Source organism: Triticum urartu, chromosome 3A (genome assembly GCF_056163025.1).
Source record: "Triticum urartu cultivar PI428250 chromosome 3A, HENAU_Tu73, whole genome shotgun sequence".
In the NCBI taxonomy this organism is placed as follows: Eukaryota; Viridiplantae; Streptophyta; class Magnoliopsida; order Poales; family Poaceae; genus Triticum; species Triticum urartu.
This window is the reverse complement of record NC_141875.1, coordinates 7,524,430-7,550,580: the sequence shown is the minus strand read 5'-3', so window position 1 is coordinate 7,550,580 and position 26,151 is coordinate 7,524,430. Positions and strand designations below refer to the sequence as shown.

Below are 26,151 nucleotides of genomic sequence, written 5' to 3'. Positions count from 1 at the left end.
TGTCCTAAATTTTGCTTCAAGCTCTTTTGGGTGCCCTATATAGGGCAACTATTGGAGATGCTCTAGCATCTCTGTCAAGCAAACCTTAAACAAAATTCCAGAACTTTAATATTTTTGGATTTCCCAAAAAGGCTCGAAAAGCACACATACAATTGAATTGAATGAAACCGAAAATCTTCTGGTAACTTCCTAAAATTTGCTACCTAAGACCCATATTTGGTTCTCTCTTCCAATCTACCGAAACACCAATAAGAAACGAAGCGCCAACCCCAACCCCGTTCGATAAAATTCCATGCTACACGCTGCCCACCCTGCATTTGTGCCCGTCGATTCTGGCCACCAAGCCACCCGAGCCCCGCCATCACCTAGCCCCATTGCTCGGAGCCGTCCGTTGTGACTCCCGCGATTGGTTCACACCACCGCCGCCCTATTTCAGTCGTCCATTGCGGGACCTGCGCTCCCCTCGACCCCCACCGCCCGCCTTCAAGTTTCCCATCGCCATTCCTTGAGCTCGGTGCCGCCGCTCGTCCTCAAGCTCCGCCACCATGACGAGCGATTTCGGCGTCGGCCCAGTCAGAATCCCGCCGTCCGTCCGCCATCGGACCCGCCTTCCAGCCACCCGACAACGCCATCCCCCAAGCTCCGCGCGGCTGCTGACAACACTCGAGCTCTGCCGTCGCCGCCGCCTTCCGGCCCGCTCGCCGCGCTTCGATCCCACCGATTCCGGCCTCCAGTTTTCCTCCGCTGCAACGCACGTACATATTTGCTACTCGTAAATAAAAGGAAAAAAAAAGAGCAGTGATGCGGGCTCAAGTGGGCATGTGGCGTCCTCTGGTCGGTCGGTCGACGGGGGCTGAAAGAAAAACCCGTCGGTTGAGGGGGATATTCCCCCCGGGTTTAATATTCCAGGAGATTTCAACTGTTGAAGATGCTTTGATTTGGACACAGCTGTCCACCCCGGGACGCGACGTGGCGCACGCTGACGGCAACCGGAGAAGAAACCTACGGAAACGGGAGTCCACCACCCCCCCCCCCCCCCCCCACCCCACCCCACCCACCGGTGGTATCTTCACTGCGAATCTCCCTTTGCCAGCTTTGCTTCGGGAAGGCTCAAACCATGGTCATCATTAGCAGTCGCTAGCACTGCCACCGATTCCCAATCCTTCCACAACCCTCCCCGCCCCGCTCCGCTCCGATCCCCCACCCACCTCCCCGCCCCCCACCGCATCTCATCTCATCTCGTCGCCGGAGAGAGCACCGGGGAGCGAGCGCGCGGGCGGCGCGATGGTGGGGAACGACTGGATCAACAGCTACCTGGAGGCCATCCTGGACGCGGGGGGCGCCGCGGGGGAAATCTCGGCCGCCTCAACGGCGCCCGGGGGCGGCGGCGACGCGGCGGAGAAGAGGCGGGACAAGTCGTCGCTCATGCTGCGGGAGCGCGGCCGCTTCAACCCGGCGCGCTACTTCGTCGAGGAGGTCATCTCCGGCTTCGACGAGACCGACCTCTACAAGACCTGGGTCCGCGTAAGCCTTCCTCGCCGCCCCTCCTCGCTCCTCGTGTCTTAGCTAGCTGCTTGCTCCAGATTGGATTAGATTAGATTAGCTTAGGTGGCGAGATTTTGATTGTTTCCGGTGATTTATTATGGATTTTTGTTGTATGCATCAGACGTCGGCGATGAGGAGCCCGCAGGAGCGGAACACGCGGCTGGAGAACATGTCCTGGCGGATCTGGAACCTCGCCAGGAAGAAGAAGCAGGTATGCCTGCCCCGATTTGCTTGTCAACTTTATGTACTCTCTAAGTAGCAGCGCTGCTGGTGCCAAACTGTTGGGGGCAGTTCAGTGCTGGTGCCAGCCAAACACATTAAACTAGTGTAGCTGTTGGTTAGTGATTATGTATGTGGCTGGGCATCATGTTTGTTTCTGTTGCACCAGGGAATGCTGAACCGTAGTCGTTCCGCATATGCATTGGCTCCCCGGGTGGTGCTGACAGTAATGATGGGTCCCCATTGTAGCATATAACTGCTCTGTTTCCTTCCTTCTTGTTAGCTAGAATGCCCCAATTCTTTAATGTGTTGTTTTGGATGAACTCTCTCCTGTCACAAAGCACATATGCTGCTTGAAGGATTTGGCACGCCTGCACAAGTTGGACTGCAATGGGTATCCACTTATCCAGCCTCAACTGACTGTCCACCCTTCGTGATAAAAAGTCTTTTCGTATCACCATTCAAACGACAGTAGTAGTCCATTGTCGGGTGTGATTCAGAAAATAAATAAATGTTATGTCTGACAGTTCACAATTCATGATTCATAGGACATCTTCAGCTAGCTATCAGGGCCAACGGCCTGTCCTGGTGCTACTCTTTTTGTGGCCCTGCTATTTAGACCTGTAATTCTGTTTCTTTTGCTGAAAAGCAACTGCGCGTCACAGTTTGGGATCTATTCTAGTTCTGTCAAGGCGTTAGCACTGATATTCCAACTACATGTACTTCTTATAGTTGTAGTTACAGCCCTACAGCTAATGATAGTACATGGATTCTAAACGCACTCTAGTTATACCAATCACAGCATACCAAGCGCATTGCTAATCCCAGAACATTCTCCTTTCAGGCAAGCAATTTTATATCAGTCACGCATTCTAGTTTTCTCATACTCCTATTCTGTGTCAAACTTTGGTGTTTCGAATATGCTTTTACACTCCGACCGCAATAATCAAGTGTTCAACTAATGATTTTGTTACTATGTCTTCTGATGTAACTCATGATGGTCAGTCAATTGCCATACACATATATGTTGCTTGACCTTTGTGGTTTTGATGCTCCTTCAGTCTTGAGAATAATGTTGTTCTTTCACTTGGCTCTTGTGTTCAGTGAAATAATTAACTGCTTTAGCTAGTAATCATGTTCTCCTAAGACTTCTAATATAATCACCAAAGGTCACTTATCACAGGTGCACACACAATATTCCTTCTGGTTAGATGGGAGTTTTTTTTACTGGTCACATTTCTTGAACCAATCATCTCAATTGTTCTGAGCCCCCAAGTGACTATACTATCTCTCATGCCATTTATGATATCATATTTACTTACTTATACACTAATCATGGAAGGAGTTTTTACCCTGGTAGCTTCTTGAATTTTAGTAAAAGGAGTAAATACAAACACTGATTTGAACACTCCTCATTCCCCAAGTATACATCAACATGAGCACATGTTTCCGCCAACATTTCAGTTTTACATCACGATGTTTAATATTTTCCATCTTGAATTATTTAATACAGATTGAAGGCGAGGAAGCCTCCCGCTCATCGAAGAAACGTCTTGAGCGTGAGAAGGCCCGTCGAGATGCTGCTGCTGATTTGTCTGAGGACCTATCTGACGGAGAAAAAGGAGAACATATTAATGAATCATCTATTCACGCTGAGAGTACAAGGGGACACATGCCAAGGATAGGTTCAACTGATGCTATTGATGTTTGGGCAAATCAGCACAAAGATAAAAAACTGTACATAGTGCTAGTAAGGTATGGCTCTAATTTTGTTCTAGGGATCATATTGGTCTCACCCTATGTGTTTGCTTTTAGAAAGTTCAGTTATAGCGGTTTCAAATAGATACCTTTTGGTGAAGTAGGAATGATCAGAGTGACAGTTCAATGCATTATGAGTTTATGGCTGTTTAAACATAGTTACCTGATTGCTCCAAATACTGTGGAGCTCCAATCCACAAAAGAGCGATTTGTGAAAGAGTAGGTGGTATCTAGTGGATATGAATACACCCACTATGCAGAGGTCATGGTTTTTCCATGAAATTTTAATGGTTTAGATGCACGTGGGCCTTGCAATTTTGTTGTGTCTACCTATGGACCTGGTTCTGCCAATGTGCACAAAGTATATCCACTACATGCTGGATTGAGATAGTAGCCAAGTCTCATTCATAGTCCTTGCCTTCGTACCTAAGCATGCATAGGGTTCTGGATTGGGGTAGTAGCCAAGTCTCATCCAAATGCACAGGGAGCTCAAAGAGGAGTGAAGTCACCTCTGTTTGTATGGAACATGCACGCGTCCTCATCATGGGGCCCCTTGGACTTGATTTTAGGTTTTCATAATGTTAGTAGCCCAAGGAAGAGGCGCTATTAATTTTTTTTGAAGTACATGAACATTGTTTACATGGATGATTTTATTTTGACATCTTCTGTCTTTGTGCAGCATTCATGGTCTTATACGTGGTGAGAATATGGAGCTTGGGCGTGATTCAGATACAGGTGGCCAGGTACTTCTTGCGTCTCCCTCATTTTCGTGTTTGCGTCCTTGATGTTAGCTTCATATCTGTACTTACATTCCTGGTTGGTTAGCTTGTTGTTTATCTTGTTGCTAGTTGCTACGTACTCCCTCCGATCCAAATTAGTTGTCGCTGAAACGGATGTATCTAGCACTGAAATACGTCTAGATACATCCATTTCAGCGACAACTAAGATGGATAGGAGGGAGTAATACTTACAGGTTGGTCTATATGCCATTGATGGTTGAGTTCAACTAACTGGTTCCATAACCTGTAGGTCAAATATGTTGTAGAGCTTGCTAGGGCGTTAGGTGAAACACCTGGAGTATATAGAGTGGATCTGCTGACAAGGCAGATTTCTGCACCTGATGTTGATTGGAGTTATGGGGAACCTACAGAGATGCTGAGTCCAAGAAATTCAGATAATCTTGGGGATGACATGGGTGAAAGCAGTGGTGCTTATATTGTCAGGATACCATTTGGGCCAAGAGAAAAGTATATCCCTAAAGAGCAGCTCTGGCCCCACATCCAGGAATTTGTTGACGGTGCACTTGTCCATATCATGCAAATGTCCAAGGTTCTTGGAGAACAAGTTGGCAATGGCCAACCAGTATGGCCTGTTGTTATCCATGGACACTATGCTGATGCAGGCGATTCTGCTGCTTTATTATCTGGGGCACTCAATGTGCCAATGGTCTTCACAGGTCATTCTCTTGGCAGAGACAAGTTAGAGCAACTTCTAAAGCAAGGGCGTCAAACCAGGGATGAAGTAAATGCAACATACAAGATAATGCGACGGATTGAGGCTGAGGAACTTTGTCTTGATGCATCTGAAATTGTAATCACTAGCACTAGGCAAGAGATAGATAAACAATGGGGATTATATAATGGATTTGATGTGATTATGGAGAGGAAACTTAGAGCAAGAATAAAGCGTGGTGTTAGCTGCTATGGTCGTGAAATGCCTCGTATGATTGTAAGTCCATCTACATTGATTCCTTTCTGGTCTAATAGATTTCATTATTTCACTATATTATATGCTTACTGTTATATGATATGATCAGCCAATTCCTCCTGGTATGGAGTTCAGCCATATAGTGCCTCATGATGTTGATCTTGATAGTGAAGAAGCGAATGAAGTTGGCTCAGATTCACCAGATCCACCTGTTTGGGCCGATGTAGGTTCTCCATTTTATCCCCCCATAAAGAGATATGCAGGAATAATTGTTGATGTTCCACTGGGATCGCGTGTTATATTTACCTACTTTTCTGGTTAAAACAATTTCAGATAATGCGCTTCTTCTCGAACCCTCGCAAGCCCATGATTCTCGCTCTTGCTCGTCCAGATCCCAAGAAGAACATCACTACGCTGGTTAAGGCATTTGGTGAACACCATGAACTGAGAAATTTAGCAAACCTTGTATGTGCCAGTACTGTGTAGTTTCTCCTGTTGCCTTAATTATATTATTTTTTTTGCTATACGGCGGTTTAGTTATCATTAATAATCTTCTGCCATCAACTATCACTGCCTGTTCCCAGTCTTTATAACTATTCTTTATCGGCAGACGTTGATCATGGGTAACCGTGATGTTATTGATGAAATGTCAAGCACAAATGGAGCTGTTTTGACATCAGTACTCAAGTTAATTGACAAGTATGATCTATATGGGCAAGTGGCATACCCCAAGCACCATAAGCAATCTGAAGTTCCAGATATTTATCGTCTAGCGGCAAGAACAAAGGTAACCAAGTGTATCTTTATATTTTGAAATGTTTCGGTGGCCTTCTATAATAAGTGTGCTAGTGGATTCTCTGACATCGTATCATAATTAAGTTATGATTGGATGCAATGGGCCTACTGGTTCTCACATTTTTAACTATCTGTCAGTATTACTCCCTCCGTTCCTAAATATAAGTCTTTCTAGAGATTTAATTATGGACTACGTACGGATGTATATGAACATAGTTTAGAGTGTAGATTCACTCATTTTGCTCCGTATGTAGTCTATATTAGAATCTCTAGAAAGACTTATATTTAGGAACGGAGGGAGTAATTAGCTGATGCATATCTTGTGTTCTAATTTTAATGGCTTTGGCAATTTGCCTAGTCTTTTTTGCTCACTCTGACTTGCAGCAACAAACTGACCGTGCTGCTTCTTTGTGCCCTACTCACATTTTTATACATAAATATATGCTTATTTTAGTTTCTGTTGTTTCCAGGGGGTGTTTATTAACTGTGCTTATATTGAACCATTTGGGCTCACCTTGATCGAGGTTACTTCTGCAACATTTCATTTTATTGTTACTTTATCTGTGGATTGATAATGTTTATGCAAGCTTTACATCTTGTTGCCTGCCAGGCTGCTGCTTATGGTCTACCTATGGTTGCTACCCAAAATGGTGGGCCTGTCGATATACACCGGGTACTGTTCTGCTATCTTGGTTTACGTTTTGCAGTGACTCACTTTTTGTTCTGCCTATTGATGTCCTCTTTTTTATTCAGGTTCTTGACAATGGCATTCTTGTTGATCCCCACAATCAAAATGATATAGCTGAGGCACTTTATAGACTTGTTTCTGATAAGCAATTGTGGGCAAAATGCCGTCAGAATGGTCTGGATAATATCCATCGATTTTCTTGGCCTGAACATTGCAAAAACTATTTGTCACGGGTTGGTACGCTCAAGTCTAGACATCCACGATGGCAAAAGAGCGATGATGCTACTGAAGTTTCTGAAACAGATTCACCTGGTGACTCTTTGAGGGATATTCATGATATATCACTTAACTTGAAGATCTCCTTGGACAGTGAAAAATCAGGCAGCATGTCAAAATATGGAAGGAGTTCAACCAGTGATAGGAGAAACCTTGAGGATGCTGTACAAAAATTTTCAGAAGCTGTTAGTGCTGGCACAAAGGATGAGTCTGGTGAGAAAGCTGGGGCCACCACAGGCTCCAATAAATGGCCATCTCTGCGAAGGAGAAAACACATCGTTGTTATTGCTGTAGATTCTGTGCAAGATGCGGACTTGGTTCAGATTATCAAAAACATTTTTCAGGCTTCAAACAAAGAAAAATCATCTGGTGCTCTTGGTTTTGTATTGTCAACATCTCGAGCAGCATCAGAGATACATCCTTTGTTAACATCTGGGGGCATAGAAATTACTGATTTTGATGCCTTCATATGCAGCAGTGGCAGTGATCTTTGCTATCCATCTTCAAATTCAGAAGACATGCTTAGCCCTGCCGAGCTTCCATTTATGATCGATCTTGATTATCACTCTCAGATTCAATATCGTTGGGGAGGAGAAGGTTTAAGGAAGACACTAATTCGTTGGGCAGCAGAAAAGAATAGCGAGAGTGGAAAAGAAGCAGTTGTTGAAGATGACGAATGTTCATCCACTTACTGCATTTCATTTAAAGTGAAGAATACTGAGGCTGTACGTTTGTTCTTCGTCCTGTTATGCCCTCTTCATCTACTTCTTCACTGATTTTCTCAACCTTCCCTACTATAGCCGGTGTTCTTATTATGCTTCAACTTTCAACTGTTTTAGGTCCCTCCTGTGAAGGATCTTAGGAAGACAATGAGAATTCAAGCATTGCGCTGTCATGTATTGTACAGCCATGATGGCAGCAAGTTGAACTTCATACCTGTTCTAGCATCACGATCCCAAGCACTAAGGTTTGTTTATTCCTATAAATGTTGTATATATTTTCTGAACACAGCCTTCAGTCCACAGTTGAGTAAAATGCTATACTTTGTACGGTTATAATCTATCTGCCACTACATGTTAACCGTTCTAGGATGTTTGTAGTTCTGATCATCAATTTGTATGAAGTGTTTTTGCGAGGTAACAGAGTATATAGATTGATCGCATATATTACAATAGAAAATAGCGGTCATAGTAGAACATCGTTATATCAATGTTCTGAATGACTTATATTATACTCTGATACTAGAATACATATTTGATGTTGAAATGACATTATTCATTGTTTAATAAATGTAAAGATATAGTAGAAGTTAGTAATGTGCCATGCACAGTACTCCCTCTGTTTCTAAATATAAGTCTTTTTAGAGATTTCAGTAGGGACTATATACGGATGTATATAGACGTATTATAGAGTGTAGATTCACTCATTTTGCTCCGTATGTAGTTCATACTGGAATCTTTAAAAAGACTTATATTTAGGAATGGAGGGAGTATTTTTTATTCGTTTAAGAGGCATGGATTGCTGGAGAAACTTTAATAATCTGGTTCCCAATACAAACATAAGAGAAGTAAGATGTATGTAGGCGTGTTCTGCAAGCACCGATTGGCTGACAAAATCTATTAAGCATCAGAAGGCTGAAGGCTAGCAAGGGCGAGACCTGTGTTTGGGCTTTGGACCACAGTTAGATTTAGGCTTTCCTTTAGTGTTCTTTTTTTCTTCTTTCCTGTAGGGTCGTTTGACACCTCATTGTTGTATCTAGACTACTTTCCTACCTAATGAGAAGGTGCGATATGCTCTTTCATGTATACTAATAACTGCATGCTCAGACAAATCTGCCAAAAATTGGCAACTACATAGTCCTGATGGTATGTTTGTTCATCTTTGTCCAGGTACTTGTATATAAGGTGGGGCGTAGAGCTGTCGAACATGACGGTGGTTGTTGGTGAAAGCGGCGATACAGATTATGAAGGGCTACTCGGAGGCGTGCAGAAGACCATCATACTCAAAGGCTCATTTAATTCCGCGCCAAACCAGCTTCATGCCGCCAGAAACTATTCGCTAGAGGATGTCGTATCGTTTGACAAGCCAGGAATTGCTTCCGTCGACGGTTATGCCCCAGATATCCTAAAATCAGCTCTACAACAATTTGGTGCCCTGCAGGGCTAGAATCACCAGCTTTGTCAGAGTCAGCAGAGGAATAAAGTAGGTGTGTGGAGGCACACTTTTGCTGTGGGGTCGCACACGAGACACGGCGGCCTCTTCCCGTGCCTGGTATCTGGATAGGGCGCGACCGTGGCGGCAATCGAGCACAAGGGTGTGGCTTGCATGCTCGGTTTATCCCTTCGGATTTTGTGACCTACATTCCATTTTCAACGCATGGTGAAATTGTTCATAGGTTCCAAATAAATACAGTTAGTATCGAACTATGGTCATAAAGCGTGTGCTATAGGGAATGAAGCACCCTGTTGTTTGGAAACCATATATATACCCAACAATGTGCATGCATCTCTACGAATAATTAGCATCTCCAAGGAGCTGGAGCTGGAGCGAGCAATCTTAATTTTAGTGGATTGTGTAAAAACAATTTCCTCACCAGTTGTTTCTGTTTTGTTTATTCATGTATCCTTAGCTCCTTCACTTCTCCGCTCCGCTCTGATGATCAGCAGCAGAGTAGTACGTACTTTGCAACTGTGTATTACACTTAAGCTGCTGCTGGTACTGCTTATTTTTTTTTTCCAAACAGAGGCAAAAGATTTGCCTCATCGATTAATTAAGAGGAAGAGAATTGCCCAGTTAATTAACGGAAAACCGGGCGAAAACCGTTACATATAGACCACATGCGGACTACTCGCAAAGAAAGAAACTCCATGGCCCCACAGTCAACCCGACAAAAATATAAAACGAGCAACAACCACAATCGCTCGCACTTCTACATCGCAAAGAAAACCCCAACGAATCCAAAGCTGTAGACAACAAACACCAGCAAACCCACCAAGATGAGCCAATCACAGATGATGGCCGAAGAGACTGAGTATCATTCATTAAGCAGCCGCGGACGCTTTACCAATGGCGCCACTCTTCTTGCCTATGCTCCTGAGAGCCTTCTTCACCTTCTTGATTTTACCCGAAGAAGCCTTCTCCACTAGTAAGCAAGCAATTGTCTTGCCAGACCCAGGGCTAGCTGCCTCCAAGCCGGCGAGCAAGCGGCCAAGCTTTTTCGCGAAGACCACCTCATCAATACGTGCCCACATAGCTTCACGGTCAAAGATGGGCGACCGGATGGACTTTAGCGCCTCAGAATTTGGTGCCAAAGCACCTACCTCATCAATCTCGGCACCCACAGGTGCCACCTGGCCCACAACCACAGGTGACAAGACAATAGCAGCATCCAAACCTCCACGATCCACCAATGCGAGAGGCTGACTGGGCTCCAACAACGGCGGTGAGGTCGCAATCGGCATCGCCAAGGCCCCTCCAACCGACTCCATCTCCGTAGGAAGCACCATCGAAATAGGCGAAGTGGGCTCCCCACAAAGCTTCTGCAGCTCAGGCATAATTTGCAGCACTGGTGCCACGACCTCAACAACGGCTTCACTCTCAGAAGCAATCGGCATGACAGGCAGCGACAACGGGCGAGATGTAGCATGAGGGGAGAGATCTCCATACATGCTTGCTTCCCCGTCAGCAAAACCAACCTGGATTTCGGGCAGCAGGGACACAACGGGCACAACCTGAAGCTTGGCGAGAGAAGCCTCTACACTTGCCAAAACGCTCCCAACTCGCGCAATGCAGTCGCTACTTCAAGCTCAGTGCCCAGGCACTGAGCGACACCAGATTGATCGGAGTTCGAGGATCGGAGTCCAAAGAATGCATCTGTCCAGTAGAATGATTGAGATTGCTTGCGATGACAATTGCCCAACCAACTACAGATTCGCCCCTGGTATAGAATATAGACACAATCTGGGTCATGCAGTTGTTCATACTGTGCCGCCTTCCCTTGCATTCTACTCCGTCCGAAATTACTTGTCGCTCAAATGAATATACATTCATTTTCGCAGAGAAGGCAAATATACACAAGCTGCTTTGGCCTACCATGTGGTGATGCACTTATATTTACATTACAGTAAGAATGGCCCTAGTTTTGAATCAGTCACGAGGGGGGAGGAATCCCCACCTGTATTTGTGCGAGAGAAATCAAATTGAAAACCTTAACAACCCAAGGGGCTACGATCCATAGATTTTACCCCCAACTTGGGGTGCCTTCATAGTGTCTAGGCCTGTTGATGTTGATCTTGCACTTTCAAGGGAAGCGGCGGAATGAATATACTCCCTCCGTTTCTAGATATAAGGCTTTTTTTAAAAGATTTTAATACGGTCTACATTCAGATCTTTCTAGTAATGACCCGACTTCTCCCTCCGTTTCCAAAGATTTTAATACGGCCTCAAACATATATTAGACGTGTTTTAGAGTCTAGCTCATTTTTCTCTGTATATAGTCTGTATTGAAATCTTAAAATGTGCATATATTTAGGAACGGAGGGAGTAGTACTTATCCTAGTTGTATGATAGACACCTCCTATGTGTACTAGTACTTGTGCGCTGAAAGCAGTGAAGAAGAAATATATGTTTATGCCCATGTTTCTTTCCATGCTAAGTACTGCTAGATTTCATATTGATTTAGCTGGAGTTTTCATATTTCCACAAGTGTTTGCTGATATCCAACATCACGTATCTCTCCCGCCTAATTTCCTTTGCCTTCTCACACCCGACTTATTTTGCAAATCACTTGATTTAGGTGTTGTGCATGGGCTCCGAATCAAGTGTATGATATCTGCTGCAGTGAAGCAGTACACATAGCACGTGAAAACCCATTGAGTTATTGTTGGTACACTTCTGCTTCAGTACACTCCCTTTAAAAATATTAACTGTGATCTCTGCATACCCCTTCATAATAAACGTATGATGGTATTCAAAAAAATATGTTGTCCACAATCTTTTCATACTCCTTCACAATAAAGAGTGAAAAAAAAAGAGTATGACGGTCTTTAAAAAAAATGTTGTCCACGCCCAGCGCGCCTATATATCGCTTGAGGCATTTACAGTAATGACCCGGCCCATTAGAACACTTAAAATAAATAGAGGTGAAAAAGGAAGAAGTCAAGGGTTGAACCCAAGTCTCCTGAATGCAGGATTGCAACACAAGCCACTAGCTAACTATTAACTTAGTCATAAAATAGTAGGGCGCAAGCAACTCATCGTAAAGGAGGCGATTTGTTCTGCTGGTTACCTATTTTTTTTCTGTTTTCGTTTTTTCCTTTATTGTCCACCGGTTTTCTTGGTTTTCACTGTGTTATTATTTTTTTCTTCGAGTTTCTTGTTTCTTTCTTGGATTTCAATGACTTTTTTCGTCATCATTGGTTTTGTTTGGTCCGTTCTCGTTTTTTATCGGGTTTTTTTGTTTCTCTCAGGTTTCAGTGTTTTTCCAAACACATTTTTGTATATATCTAATATATTTTTCCTATTAGACATTTTACTGTTTTTCAAATACAAGATAAACATTTTTTAATACATGGTCAACAGTTTTTTATATAAACATTAAATATTTTTCAAATGCTTGATTAGCATTTTCCAAATATACAAGATTAACTGTTTTTAATACAGCATTAATATTTTTCCTATACACATTTAACATATTTCAAATGTTTGATTAACATTTTTCGGATACAAGATTAACATTTTTCTATTCATATTTAACATTTTTCAAAATCTTGACTAAATTTTTTGAAGTACTTTTCAAATATTTTTTTCAAATGCTTGGATCAACATTTTTCAAATAAAAGTTTAACTTTTTATAATACATGGTCAACATTTTATATATACACATTTAACATTTTTAAATGCTTGGTTAAAATTTTTAAAATACTTATTTAACTTTTTTGTCAAATGCTTGGATTAACTTTTGTGTTCAACTAATTTAACACAAATTATATATTTTTGTGTACATCAGAAAATTTTTCTCTCTATACATTTAACATTTTTCAAAATGCTTGATTAACATTTTTTTTCAAATGCTTTAGGTAAATTGTTTTTATAATATATCTGTTTGGAATATTTGGAAGCATAAATGAAAGTAAAAATAAATTTAAAAAATGGAAACAAAAACGTGAAAACAGACGAGGTTGTGCCCTCCCGCACATTTGGGCTGGCCCATCTAGCGTCCGGCTTAATGGGAGGCCCCCGATAGGCGGCCTGTGTACGTACTGTCCGTACACGACCCGGCATACATGACATACTCAAACCCAACTCGACACTGTCAGCATTTTTTCTTTTCTTTTTTGAATCTTCAAAAAATGTGCGCCACAGGAGATTCGAACTCCAACCCTCAAGGTTTGTTCCTGTTTTTTAAATGGGTTTTATTCTAGTTATTTCCTTTTCCTTTTTCTGTTTTTTGAAATGTGTGATTTTTTTCTATTGACAAATTTCAAGAAATGATTAGGACACAAGAATTTTTTTGATTGATAACTAGGGAACCAACCCATGGTTAGATGGTTAGGTAGATAGTGGTATTCCCAGCCCACCAGGGTTCAAATCCTGGTGCTCGTATTTATCTTAGATTTATTTCGGGATTTTCGGTGATGCACGTTTAGTTGGAGGAGACGTTCTTGTCGACTACGAGGTGTTTATGGTGACTTAGTAAGATCTCAAGATGATATGCCGTCCCAGTCTCTCAGAGGTGCTCATAAGGGTAGGGTGTGTGTGCGTTCATCGGGGTGAGTGTATGCACGTATATACAAGTTGCGACACGTCCGACCTTTATCTACATTTTTTGGCCGAGAAAACTAGAGAAAATATTGAATTTGTCGAAAACTAAAACAACTTGGCATGATGCCTGGAATTGGTCATACAAGGGCATAAAAAAATTAGGATCATTTCAAGGATGTCGAGAAACAATATGCTCTCTGACAGAACCTTCTAATCTATCCGAACACCCTCTGTTTAACATGGTCTTTTTTTTGGAAATCTTTGAAATGACTCCTACTTCTGCAAGTAGGTGGCATGCCCCATGGTAGGCATCCATGTCAGATGTGAGTGATTTTCAACACCGTATGCAAGTTACGACACAGCCGACCATTGTTATCGGCCTTTTTGACCGAGAAAACTCCATAAAATACAAAATTTGTCGAAAAACAAAACAACATGGCATGATGCATGGAATTGGTCATACAAGGCCATGTTAATAAGATGGGGTCATTTCAAGGATGTTGAGAAACAACTTGGTCTTAGGTGGAGCTTTCTGGCCTACTTGAACATCCTCCGTTCAACATTGTCTATTTTTGGACAATTTTGAAATGACTCCAACTTTTGCAAGGAGGTGAGCGTGGCCATGGTTGCCATCCATGTCAGGTTTGAACGATTTCCGACGCTGTATGCAAGTTGCGATATGTCTGACCATTTATCGGCCTTTTTTGTGTGAGAAAACTCCAGAAACACCAGAATTTATCGAAAGTCAAAACAAATTGGCATGGTGCCTTGAATTGGTCCTACAAGCCAATGACAAAAATTAGGGTCATTTGACACATGTCGAGAAACAATGTGCTCTTAGACAGAGCATACGGCCTACTCGGACACCCTACGTTAAACATGATATTTTTTTGGACATTCTTGAAATGAACCAACCTATGCGAGCATACCAGGTTTGAACGAAAAAGTATTTAAAATCATAGTTTAAACATGTTCATAAAAATATTATTTTAAGTATTTAACATAACTAATAAGTACAAAGGAACAAAATTCAAAGCAGTAATAAATAAATGTTCGAAACTTTAGGCCCATGAGGCCCATTAACCCCCCGGGGGGTTCCGGTAACCCCCCGTGATCCGGTTTTATCCGAAACTTCTCCGGAACGCTTCCGGTGTCCGAATATAGTCATCCAATATATCAATCTTTATGTCTCGACCATTTCGAGACTCCTCGTCATGTCCGTGATCACATCCGGGACTCCGAACTAACTTCGGTACATCAAAACTTATAAACTCATAATAACTGTCATCGTAACGTTTAAGCGTGCGGACCCTACGGTTCGAGAACAATGTAGACATGACCGAGACACGTCTCCGGTCAATAACCAATAGCGGGACCTGGATACCCATATTGGCTCCTACTTATTCTACGAAGATCTTTATCGGTCAGACCGCATAACAACATACGTTGTTCCCTTTGTCATCGGTATGTTACTTGCCCGAGATTCGATCGTCGGTATCCAATACCTAGTTCAATCTCATTACCGGCAAGTCTCTTTACTCGTTCTGTAATACATCATCTCACAATTAACTCATTAGTTGCATTGCTTGCAAGGCTTAAGTGATGTGCATTACCGAGAGGGCCCAGAGATACCTCTCCGACAATCGGAGTGACAAATCCTAATCTCGAAATACGCCAACCCAACATGTACCTTTGGAGACACCTGTAGAGCTCCTTTATAATCACCCAGTTACGTTGTGACGTTTGGTAGCACACAAAGTGTTCCTCCGGCAAACGGGAGTTGCATAATCTCATAGTCATAGGAACATGTATAAGTCATGAAGAAAGCAATAGCAACATACTAAACGATCGGGTGCTAAGCTAATGGAATGGGTCATGTCAATCACATCATTCTCCTAATGATGTGGTCCCGTTTAATCAAATGACAACACATGTCTATGGTTAGGAAACATAACCATCTTTGATTAACGAGCTAGTCAAGTAGAGGCATACTAGTGACAATATGTTTGTCTATGTATTCACACAAGTATTATGTTTCCGGTTAATACAATTCTAGCATGAATAATAAACGTTTATCATGATATAAGGAAATAAATAATAACTTTATTATTGCCTCTAGGGCATATTTCCTTCAATTGTCACTGGTGTTGATGATACATAGGCTTTACGGGTGGCCCACCTTCTTAATTACATCCTGGGATCCTTTCCCTTCAAGTACATGGGCCTCCCGATCTCCCCGAACAATTTATGTGCCAAGGAGTTTGCTCCTGCCGTTGCTAAGGTGGGGAATAGGGTGCTCCCGTGGCGGGGCAGATATAATACGAGTGCTGGGAAGGTTGCCTTAATTAATTCTTACCTCTCCTTCCTACCGATGTTTATCATGGGCTTTTATCTCCTGTCTGTTGGTACTCATGCCGGATTTGATAAGCATAGGGGTGCTTTCTTCTGGAACTCTGCGGACAATCGACGCAAATACAGACTAGTTAAGTGGAAAATTATCTGTAGACCCAAAAACCTAGGGGGATTGGGGATCACTAACACTGCTATTATGAACAGATGCCTCATGATCAAATGGTGTTGGAAAATCATGACCACGGGAGCTGACACCTTGTGGTTTTCTATTCTCAAAGCTAAGTATTTCCCAACTTCAAACCCTATGTTCGCCTCCTCTCGGGGAGGGTCTCAGTTTTGAAATGACCTTGTCAAGGTTCGACCTTTGTTTAAGGACCACGTCAAGTTTGTGGTTGGTAATGGAGCTTCCATTCGCTTTTGGCTCGACTGGTGGTGTGGAGATTCACCCCTCTCGGTGGTCTTCCCCACGTTATTTTCTTACTGCCCGAACCCGGACATCTCCATTGTGGATCTTTCGGCTAATAATTGGGACCTTGCCTTCCGGCGCTCGCTGTCTCCTGTAGAGTTGGAGGAATGTCAGCGGCTTGCTGCCCTCTTCCCCGTGCTCTTGGAGACTACCGACTCGGTGGTCTGGCCCACACGTCTTCTGGTCGCTTTTCTGTTAAGTCTCTTTATACTAAGCTTATTGGTGTCTCCCCCACTAACAAATTCAGTCCGATTTGGCGTGCTCGTATCCCTCCTAAAGTGAAGATTTTCCTCTAGCAAGCCTTCAAGGGCCGTCTCCCTGCGGCTGACCAAATTTGTAAACATAATGGCCCGGGCTCGGATCGTTGTGCATTACGCGATGCCTTGGAGGACACGAACCACATTTTCTTCCAGTGTGTGCTGGCTAAACTGGTTTGGAGTTGTTTTAGGTCATGGCTTCAGGTGTCTTGGGCTCCTTCCTCCTTCTTTGAGCTCCGGGTGCTCGCCAATGGCCTGGTTGGGGTTACTAAGCAGCTATTTTGAGTTGGTCTGGGAGCGATCCGTTGGGCCTTGTGGAATACCAGAAATAAGTTTACCATTGAGCATGTTTTTCCTGCTAAACTTGCTTACTGCTTATTTAAGTCTTGCTTGTTCCTGCAGTGGTGGAGATCATTGACTAAGATGGAAGACCGGGGCACTTTTGATCTTCTATTCTCTAAAATTCGGGCTTCGGCGTCTTCCTTATCGCGGCAGGAGCTAGCTGAATAGTTGTCTTGGCGATCATTTTGACTTAGTTGGTGGCTTCGTCTGTTCTTCGGTGTTAGCTCTTATCTCATTTCTGGCCTGCGTGCCGTGATGGTGGCCTGTGTGCCCTGTACCCCGTACTCCAGTACTTTCGTTATGCTCTTGGCCGTGGCCGTTGCTGTGTGGTTTGTCTGGAACACTGCCTGGTGACTTTATTTATAAAGTCGGGCTCATGCCTCTTCTCTAAAGAAAAGTAATGACATTGCGTTTGGCGGAAGAGTGGTGAAATGATTTCCCGCTGCGAAATTATATATCTATAATTCCAGGGATACAACAAACTGGAGTAAGTTTTTAGCTCAATCCAAGAGCTTGAGACCAAGAGGCACGTCTTCGCAGTGGCGCAGGAACGGCACACGCTTCACGGGATCGTCCAGATGCCGCGGCCCCTGCTGGCACGTGAGCAATGACGGTTGCGGATGCATGCAGGGCTCCACAGACGGCGGCCTCACGCAAGCCACGTCGGCTCTCATCTTGCTCCGGTTCACCGGCAACAGCATCCACGGCCGAATCCCAGCCAGCGCCTGCGCGACGTACCCAAACGTGGACCACCCCGTCGTCACCATCCTGTCACAGAAACTCAGCAGGTAGATCTCCGCCAGGGCCCGCTCGTTGTGTGCCCGCGCGTCCGACTGCTGCTCCCCGTCGTGGCTCGGCTGGTGCACCGACACCACCACGTCGCCGGCCACCGTCGCGTTCGTGTAGTACATGGCGTGCAGCTTGTCATGGTACTCAGGCTTCAGGGAAAGCATCAGGACTGCGACGGCCTTCTTCTTCTTCGCCTCCGCCGTCGGTGGTTCGCTGGTGGCTAGTACCTGCGGCAAAAGATGATGCTCCCGCGCGCACCGGAGGATCTGTTTGAACATGATCTCGGGCGGCACCGGGAAGATCTGCTTGTTGCGCACATGCATGCCGAGACGCTCGTCGGCACCGGCGAGGTACCCCTCAAAGAACCTGTCCACCATCCCCCACACCCGGTTCCCCGGGCGGAGGAGGTACCTGCCAAGATGGTGGAACACCGCCCCTTTCGCCGGGAACATCCGTTCAAGCTCGCGGCGGTACATGGGCATCATGAACAGCGCCACCGCAAAGTAGTTGTCGGACTTGACCACCATCCAGTCGAACTTGTTGAGCAAACGGTGGTCCTCTTCGCAGAACGTGTGGTTCTGGAGCCGGAGCTTTATGCTCTCGGTGAGAAGAAACACGGTCTCCAGGTGGAGGTAGACGTAAGCCGGCAGCACCTGCGCGTCGTAGCCGTAGCGGATGATGTTGTTATGGAGCATGTTGACGTAGCTCTCCTTGGAGCGGGAGGAGAAGGCGGCGGCGTCGAGCTTGTGGGGGAAATCGGCCGGCGGGAGCAGCCACGTGGTCCCGGGGAAGGGCTCGCAGAAGAGGCCCTCCATCTCCGGGGGCTCATGGACGAGGAGGACGCGGTCGGTGAGGAGCGCGTATAGGAAGGTGGAGACGAGGCTGAGCATCCGGTTGCCGAGGCCCTCGGTTGGGATCCACACCACGTACTTGCATGTATGATGACGATCGCCGGCGGCGGCGTGGTCTGCGTTGCGGGAGGCAGACCGGAGCCGCGAAACGGCCTCGCGGTAGAGCGCCGTGCGCGGGCCGCACCGACGGTGGTTGGCCTCGTACCGCCTCAGCCTCTCCACCAGGTAGGGGGGCACAGGGAACGCCGCGGGCTTCCAGCGCCTGGAGGCCTCGTGCCGGCTGAGGCACGCCGCCGGATTGTTGTCTTCCAAGTACGGGGAGAGGAGCCGGTCGGGCGCCACCGCGTTGCCGCCAGGCCCGTCATCTGCTGCGTACGCCCTTTGCTGCCACCAGATCAGAGGGTCGGCAGCGCCGAAGTGGGAGGCCAACACGAGCAGGTGCGTCAACGCGACCAGCAAGAAGATGATGACGATGGCGGCCGAACTGGCTGCATCCCGGCGTTTCTCTCTTGCATCCGCCGGTCGACCTCGCAGATCTCCTTCCATCTACTCGATCACAACTATCACATCTATATAACTCTAGTTAAATCTTCTGCCGAATGGAGGCGAGAGACATCATCCTTTTTTGCATACATATAGAGCAAAGTTACTTGTCCGATAAGATTCGGAAGGGGGAAGTAATTATTTGCTTCCTATTCTGTCTAGGAACGTAACTGCTTTCCTATCTTTTCTATCTTTGGATTTGGAATAGTCTGACCCTCCGTTATTACGTAAGATCGAGCTAATTACTACTCCAGCAATATGCTCAACCTGTGCGCAAGCTGGAGCATATTGACCGGGACCACGCGGGTCCAGGTGCACGGGAATCATGTGCCGCCGATTTACGCCAAGATTCGTGAAATGGGTTATGTGTACATACAGTTTGATTTCCGTTTTCTGTGTGTAATGCGTTCTTATATCATGACAATATATCTCTTGGTGTGGGATCTGATACTTGTTCGATGGGGTCGCTTAACAATGGAAAACATGGTTGAATATAAAGATATTTATAACAGATGAGGGAAAACGATTCATTATGCTATTGTTGTGTTGTTCTTCTTAGTTCATGTTTCTTCTTATCTTCCCGTCCCTCCAAAAAGAACATTCATTTTTTATATCATTCCAGACGGAGAAAAGGAAGAGACTATCTTCTATCCTTAAAGATTGAAGGCCTTCAAAGATACCAACACCCGCAACAATATATTTGGTGCAAATCTGTCGAAAAGGTTCATTTTCTTATCAGATTTGCCAAGTCACATCTAAATGTAATATAGTTACTAGGTAAAGATGCCCGTGCGTTGCAACGGGAAAACACAATGTCCAAGGTGTGAAAACAAATATGATAAACACGGAAGTACCCTCGGGAATTCTTGAGATGAATCTTCGCAAGCCCATCTTTCAACATGGCATTGTCTTAGATTTAAGTCTAGTGTTCATCCGAAGTGAGGTTATATGGATTTGGGCTGGGTTTCAGGGATGCCGGATAGCCCGGACGTCTACGACCCGTTTGGGAAGCTCGACTGGGACACCGGGCGTCCACCCGGCCAGTTTGGGTAGCCCGGCTGTAGATGCTCTATTGTGATCGAGACATAAGAACCCTTCATGAACTTTCAAGCCGAATCTTTACAGGCCTATCTTTCAATGTGGCATTGTCTGCACCATCAGATTTCCTCGTGTTTTGGAATAAAAAATAACTATAGTGAAAACTACTCCCTCCGTTCCTAAATATAAGTCTTTGGAGAGATTTCACTATTGACCACATACGGAGCAAAATGAGTGTATCTATACTCTAAAATGCATCTAGATACATATGTATATGATCCATAGTAAAATCTCTACAAAGACTTATATTTAGGAACGGAGGGAGTACATAATTTGTACAGAAAGACTATTTCAATCTATTTGAAAACTAAAATACTGTGGTACATGAAAAAACAATCAAGTGCGAGCACAAAATATCGTAGACCCAGAAAGGGAACCTAATACTAATGATGTTTCCAGTATATGATCAGACCATCTCATCGATTACATAGTGTGTTCTCTCTCTGGATGCAGGTGAGACAAATGTTCAAGTTCAGATATAGATTTCATATTGGAATTGATGTATACAAAGCTGTGCTATACATTTTGGTTGCACTGAAAGAGGGATCACATTTCTGCTATATACGTTGCCATTTTCGAGTTGTGAAATCATGCACATACTTCTTCAAAATAAAAGTAGTACTCAAGATCTGAATTCAATTTCAAAGAACAAATCACATGTTGAAGTACATCTTTGCACCCAAACCGTACACGTTCCAGTTGTGGAATTTAGAAGGCTACGGAAAAACAAACACAAACCAACACCCCGTTTACTGAATCAATCAACGCAAGCTGGCCATGCTACATATAGGGGGGAATAAGATCGTTACATGGGGATCGCCCTGGTGACACACAACTACATAACCTTGGTCAGGAGGCCCATGATGTGGTGGCCCTTGGCGTGGAGGAACATGTACACCACTGCGCCCAGGAGTCACTCCATCACATCAAGTGCCACACACCCACCATAAAAAAAGGTAAGTGCCATACATTCAATATCTTTACCCTGAAACCAAAATTTCATCATGTGAAATACATTGTCACTGTATACTTTGTAAAGGCGGATTGGCCATTATCATATGGTTCACCGAAAGTAAATTTGAAGGATTTTAACTAATCCGTTAGAATTGAACTTTTCTTTTATCAAAAGCCAGAGAATTCCAACATTACAAAGATGTTTGGGGAATTCACTAAGTTCGAAGATCTAACATAAATGTCCTAAGCAATTCAAAGGGGACCAAGTTGGATATTACCATTATAGTATACAATTAATTTTAAGTGATAAATGTCAACCAGAATAACATATAAACTACCCAGATCAATATACATGAGTGAGCTGTTAAAAAACATACTGAATTCCATGAAAAGATAAGTTTCATTGTATATGGGAGAATATCATTATGTAATTTAGGTTTTATTGTGGATGCATTGTAATATAAGTCAAGAAAACATGCAAATACATTGGCTATCTTCGCCTGCCTGTATGCTGGCCACGATTTCTCAGTCCGTTGCTTCATGATTTTAGCCGCCAATAACTCTTGCGTGCGTACACTAATTGTGTGCCTTTTGATCAGCTAGCTTGGTATAAAAGTAACCAAGCCGGCCTAAATATGGTTCGCTGCATAATGTGCAACAGTGCCTCAAAAAGGGAAAGAAAATTATGTGTGCCGTCGCACCGCCAGGGACGAATCTAGGGGGGGGGGGGGGGGGCGCCCCCCCCCCCCCCCAACGATCACCTCGTCCCTGACAGCGATGGCTTTTTTGCTAAAAAAAATCACGTGCGCACTTGATCGTAGCTCGTTCGCCCCCCCCCCCCCCCCCTTATGCCTCTTGGGCCTTTTTATTAACGTGAAGCCTGAGCCCATATACAGTCCATTTGCAAGTTAAAAACACAAAGTCCACGTAAAGAAGAATGCTATGCAGCCCATCGTGGTCCCTTTGATAGAAAAATGCCATCGTGGAAGGCAAAGTGGCTTGTTAGTTGCAGCCACTACGCAGGCACAGATCTAAAAAAACATGTCTATTGCTGCTAATATCTTCCTTTCCAAGCCGCCAGGAACTGTAGGCCTGCTGCGATTGGATCTGTCCATCGCGCTCGCGCTGTTGCGCCGCCATCTAGAAGCGGAGAAGGGAAGGGGACGCCAGGATAGACATGCGTCGATCAGCGGACCACGGACAGGTTGCCGGCAGGCCGGACGCATGGATGTGCGGCAACAACATGAGGGGAAAAGGTATTTTATTTTTGCATCAGATTAGTTCGCGGCTTTACAAATTATTGAAGAATAATCATACACGGTAGGCATTAAGAATCAAATTATGTCATTTTCAGTTATTTATTTGTGCTTGTGTAGATGTGAAGAGGAAGAGAGCAGAATCAATTCATATTTTTTAAACCCAGTTGATTCAAGCTCTCAACTGTCGGAATATGATGCTACTGCAAACCATGTGCAACACTTCAATTGATGCCATGGTGTAGGCAAGAAGTATTTAATTTCGAACATTTAGAATTTCATAATACATGATATTTAATAATTTTTCTCTATTGATTGCATCAGGTGGTTACTGTCCAAATCATCTCCCTTCGGAGGAAAGATCAATATGGGGATTGATAGAGGCAAAGGTGTAGGGATTCCAAGAACCAAGGTAATAGCCGGAACATAATTTAGTTCTTATGCAAACTCCTAATCAAACAATTATGCCACTAATAAAATTTCATGAATCTACATCTCTTGTGTCGTTGTCTTTATAGGAGTATTAGTTTGCTATATACCATTGTCCTTTTGTCATTGCAAGAGGCGGGTTAGTTCTATTGTGAAATTAGTGTAAAGGAGTTAACCTAAGAAGAAAAAAAATCTCTTGTGCCGTTGTCTTCGCCCCCCCTATGCTCAAATCTTGGCTCCGTCCCTGCGCACCGCAAAGAGACCTTGTTGGAAACTGAATTGTTAAAGAAAAGTGTGGAGAAGAAGCCAGAAAAGAATTTATGTCCATGATTAAAGGAGATACTTAGTCCAGGAAATGTACTACTGTTGTTCTTTGACGCTTTGTTCATGCCTCGGGCTGGGACACGTGTGGACTTTGTGCCTGCTCAGAAACCATTGCACGTTTTGTGGATATGTCATGAATGGATAACATAATTTTAAGAGCTCCTTAATTTCTAGGAATACCAGATTGTACTCTTTTAGGTAATGCCTGAAATTCTTACTGTTTCCTAAGCATCCCAGCTGTGGACTATGTTAGTTTAAGAGTAGAGTAGAGACCGATGTTGTTTACTTAATACAAGCATCCCAGTTGGCAAAGACAATCCTAAGCAGAATAGAAGTAGTCTCTAGATGAAGAAGAAAACAGCACATGTAATACAACATATAAGGCATCCCCAATGTAATGATTAAATAGGTGCACTACTGATGAAGTAGGAAAACAGGGTGATACCGTCATATTCTCAGTCTTTGATTTCTATACAAATAGGCCTGGGCAATGGCATCTAAGGTTTGAAGACATGAAGGACTAATGATGCTGGTTCGCCACCGATTCGTGTTCCAAAACTTGACAACAAATTAGACAGAACAAAACATATGTAAATTCGTGATATATGACAGATTCTTAGCTTGTTGCCATACTTTGTCGAGCAATCGAGTACATTTTGTCGCTACAAATCCTAGCTTTCCAGGAGCTCAGATTTGCAGAACTTTTACTCAAAGTACCTTGCGTTATTATTCAGAATATGACCCTTGAGAAATCATATACATGGATGCTAGAGTTGGCATGATGACCAGGCAGGAAAGTAACATAAGTAGAAAAAAGTAAATGTTGCATGCATGTTTCCAACTAAGTGCACTTCCGAGATTCTAGGGCAGATAAATAACATTGAAATCGATACCACTACAATGAGATTTTATCAGATGCTACTCCCAAATATACCGACCATGTAGATATTCACCAAACTGAAATTGTGAGCAATCAGAAGTAGCACCAATTTTTCAGAAAAATAAACTGAAACAGGGGTAGATCTAAGGGGGGCAAATCAGTAACATTCATTAGCAGTGCAAACAAAGGAAAATCGGTTGAATTCATCGATCATACAGTGGTGTACCAACTACAGTAACATCAAAAACAACTACTGTGAGGAACACGGGCACCACAAGTTCACAACCAAAGCAGCAGGGCTGTTTTTGAGGGGAGTCGAGGCATTACATACCTCTGGTGACAATCCATTGATGAGATCGCTATTGATGCCTTCCTTATAAGATTAGTCTTGTTCAGTGGCAGTGGTCGTGATAACATGGAAACACCTAAGTAAAAAAACAGAAAATTACCTCCGGTCTATTGTGGCAATTGACCGAACAGTTGGCATGCAAACGGCTGTAGCAGTAGTGTTTCTCAAAGAAATAAAAACCTGCTATGTAATGCAATGTAGCAAAAATGGTGGTGGATTCACGGAAGGCGTCAGTCACTACTAAATGTTTTTTTCAGCATGGTCATTACTAAATGCTTGTGCAAGGTTCCTGCACAAGGTTTATGCTAGTAATGCTTGCAAGTCTTTTGTGTTATTCTATCCACCACAAGTCTAGAACAGTGACAATCACACAGAAATAGGTGTTGAACCATCCTTTGGTACAATACATATTTCATTAGATTCAGATCGGATAAGTAACAATGACAGACAACCAAATAACACTTCAAATTTAATTATGCAGACTAACCTGAAACTATTTTTTAGATGAGCTAACCTGAAAATATTAGGAAAAAGCTAACGCCCACACGTGTGGGCGTTTGCACATCGCCCACACGCCTCCATGACCATTCATTTTGTTGGGGAACGTTGCAGAAAACAAAAAATTTCCTACGGTTTCACCAAGATCCATCTATGAGTTCAGCTAGCAACGAGTGATCGGATGCATCTACATACCTTTGTAGATCACGAGCGGAAGCATTCAAAGAACGGGGATGATGTAGTCGAACACGACGTGATCCAAATCACCGGAGATCCTAGCGCCGAACGGACGGCGCCTCCGCGTTCAACACACGTACGGTTAGCGTAACGTCTCCTTCTTCTTGATCCAGCAAGGGGGAGGGAGAGGTTGAGGAAGATGGCTCCAGCAACAGCACGACGGCGTGGTGATGGTGGAGCTGCAGTACTCCGTCAGGGCTTCGCCGAGCACTATGGAGGAGGAGGGGGTGTTGGAGAGGGAGAAGGAGGCAACCAAAGGCGTGGATGAAGAGCCCTCCTTCCCCCACTATATATAGGAGGGCCAAGGGGGGGGGGGCGCCGGCCCTAGGAGATCTAATCTCCTAGGGGGGGCGGCGGCCAGGGAGGTTTCCCTCCCCCCCCCAAGGCACCTAAGGGGTGCCTTACCCTAGTGGGACTCTTCCCTCTTAAACCCTAGGCGCATGGGCCTATGTTGGGGCTGGTGCCCTTGGCCCATGTAGGCCAAGGTGCACCCCCTACAGCCCATGTGGCCCCCCGGGGCAGGTGGCCCCACCCGGTGGGCCCCCGGGACCCTTCCGGTGGTCCCGGTACAATACCGATAACCCCGAAACTTGTCCCGATGGCCAAAATAGCACTTCCTATATATAATTCTTTACCTCCGGACCATTCCGGAACTCCTCGTGACGTCCGGGATCTCATCCGGGACTCCGAACAACATTCGGATTACTGCATATACATATTCCTACAACCCTAGCGTCACCGAACCTTAAGTGTGTAGACCCTACGGGTTTGGGAGA

At 44.4% G+C, this 26,151-nt stretch overlaps 1 protein-coding gene and 1 pseudogene across 1 annotated transcript; one reads left to right on the top strand and one right to left on the bottom strand.

Annotated features, from left to right (window-relative positions):
* The first annotated feature begins 1,073 nt into the window (after positions 1–1,073).
* LOC125542318 (putative sucrose-phosphate synthase 4) lies at positions 1,074–9,625 on the top strand. Its single transcript, XM_048705302.2, has 13 exons — positions 1,074–1,524; positions 1,667–1,756; positions 3,278–3,519; positions 4,202–4,265; positions 4,552–5,250; positions 5,339–5,452; positions 5,563–5,694; positions 5,840–6,016; positions 6,495–6,548; positions 6,635–6,697; positions 6,778–7,713; positions 7,828–7,955; positions 8,878–9,625. Exons 1-13 carry the CDS (start codon positions 1,285–1,287, stop codon positions 9,152–9,154), a joined length of 3,216 nt encoding a protein of 1,071 aa, XP_048561259.1. The 5' UTR covers positions 1,074–1,284; the 3' UTR covers positions 9,155–9,625.
* Positions 9,626–17,477: 7,852 nt separating this feature from the next.
* LOC125547549 (putative fucosyltransferase 8 pseudogene) lies at positions 17,478–19,395 on the bottom strand (annotated as a pseudogene).
* Between the last annotated feature and the right edge of the window lie 6,756 nt (positions 19,396–26,151).